At 63.5% G+C, this 1,160-nt stretch overlaps 1 protein-coding gene across 1 annotated transcript in view; it reads right to left on the bottom strand.

The window, feature by feature from the left end:
• VOLCADRAFT_87348 (uncharacterized protein) overlaps nucleotides 1-1,160 on the bottom strand; it is a gene marked incomplete at both ends in the record, with an annotated part of 13,498 nt that overhangs the window by 9,876 nt on the left and 2,462 nt on the right. Inside the window, 2 exons of the mRNA XM_002947037.1 lie at nucleotides 120-160; nucleotides 510-729. Coding sequence (XP_002947083.1) covers nucleotides 120-160; nucleotides 510-729 — 261 coding nt within the window. The remainder of the gene's footprint in view (nucleotides 1-119; nucleotides 161-509; nucleotides 730-1,160) is intronic.

The following is a 1,160-nucleotide window of genomic DNA, read 5'->3' as shown; positions in this document are numbered from 1 at the left end:
CCGCCCCACCCCACCGCCACCCACCCACCACCACCGTCCCTTTCCTCCCGGGCCTCACCCCCCCTGCGCACCCGCCTAACCAACAAACAAACCAACAAACAAACCAGCTCGTATCGTACCTTTGGATCTATTTGGTGCACCGTCCTCTTTCCCATGGCCCCTGAGGGCATACATACATACATACAGGGATGGGGGAAAGGGGAAGGGCAGGAGGGCTAAGAGGCCTGTGATACACCCCGTCTCCCCCTCCACTACACCCTCGGGGGGTCACTTAGGGGGGGAAGGACGAACCACACACGATTGATTGATTGGGGGGGGGGGAGAAAGGGAACGGGAAAAGACGAACCACGAACGAGTGAAGCTGCTGCCAAGGAAACAATGCTGCGTGGAGGGAGGGGTGTTGGCGAGGAGGTGGCAGCCCTCATGGTTGTGCAAACAGCAGCTCTCCCACCACCCCCCAATCGTACTTTCCTCATAAGGGCCCATAAACCCTCCCCTCCCCCCCTTACCCGTTAGCTGCGGCTCCAAGCCCAGCATCTGTCCTGCCCGTACGAGATACTGCCGGCCGGCATCCACGTAGCCGTACAAGTACTGGCACAGCGCCATCTCCAAGTGGAGTACACCGCCCAGCGCAGCGAGCTCGCGACCCGTGGGTCGCGAGGGCCTGGGGTCCGAAGCCGGATGATGGTGGGTCCAAGGACACTCCGGGCTCACCAGCGCCGCAATCAGCTGAGGGTGAGGGCGAGGGCGAGGGTGAGGTCCAGGAGAAGGGGTAAAGGAAGGCGGGCATTATAATAGAGGCAGAAGTCCACAGCGCGAGTAGCAAGTGCCCACTGCCGACGTCGGATCGGGGGAACGGGGTTTCAGACACGCAAGCCCGCCACAGGAACTTCAGACACGAGACATGAGTGCGCCGACGAGGCGTGCTGCACGCGTATCTCCCTCGACACCCACACCCCCCCACACACACAACACCTTTCGATCGCACATCATCCCTGGTCCGTCGCCAGCCGCCCCCCCCGCTCCCACCTCCCTCACCTCCCTCACCTCCCCCACCTCGTCTTCCCCCACCTCCCGCCGACCGCCCAGCCCGACAACGCACAGTCCCAGTCTCCTATCCCCCCCCACCGCATCCCCCCACCGCAACCCCCCCCCTCACC

The sequence above is a fragment of the Volvox carteri genome (assembly GCF_000143455.1).
Source record: "Volvox carteri f. nagariensis unplaced genomic scaffold VOLCAscaffold_5, whole genome shotgun sequence".
NCBI classification, from domain to species: Eukaryota; Viridiplantae; Chlorophyta; class Chlorophyceae; order Chlamydomonadales; family Volvocaceae; genus Volvox; species Volvox carteri.
The sequence above is the reverse complement of the archived record's forward strand: the minus strand, read 5'-3'. Positions and strand labels throughout refer to the sequence as shown.